At 35.6% G+C, this 438-nt stretch overlaps 1 protein-coding gene across 1 annotated transcript; it reads right to left on the minus strand.

Moving 5' to 3' along the window:
* Window positions 1-133: 133 nt before the first annotated feature.
* On the minus strand, window positions 134-369 carry PHALS_09005 (uncharacterized protein; the record flags this gene model as incomplete). Its single annotated transcript, XM_024724455.1, has 2 exons — window positions 134-234; window positions 312-369. The coding sequence occupies 2 exons, from the start codon at window positions 367-369 to the stop codon at window positions 134-136; spliced, it is 159 nt and encodes a 52-aa protein (XP_024575331.1).
* Window positions 370-438: the final 69 nt, after the last annotated feature.

Raw genomic sequence — 438 nt, forward strand, 5'->3', positions numbered from 1 at the left:
ATGCCTTTCTTTTCGATGTAATACTTGTGCTAGCTTTGCTGTTAGATCGAACCTGAAGCTCATCAGGAGTTGGCTTTTGTGAAAACAGAAGACATTGTTATGAGATAATAGAAAGACGCATCTTGATCATGTGTTAATATGCCAAGCTTCTCTCTTCAAATGTATTCATGACCTTACTTATAATTGCGGCCCTCACCGTAGAGATAATGGTGTTACTTTCTAGTCCTGTACATCCTATATTTCCGAAACATTTTTATTGATGTCATCAGATGATATATATTTTGCTGCTGTTTTTTTATTCAACAAATGACCTGTTATGTCCAGTGAAACGCATCCTCCTAGATCCTCCAGAACCAAATATTTCATCATTATGGAACCGCAGGATATTGAATATAATCAAGATTTGAATAGGGATGTAACCAATGAACTTAATATTGG

The sequence above is a fragment of the Plasmopara halstedii genome (assembly GCF_900000015.1).
Source record: "Plasmopara halstedii genome assembly, contig: Scaffold_323, whole genome shotgun sequence".
NCBI classification, from domain to species: Eukaryota; Oomycota; class Peronosporomycetes; order Peronosporales; family Peronosporaceae; genus Plasmopara; species Plasmopara halstedii.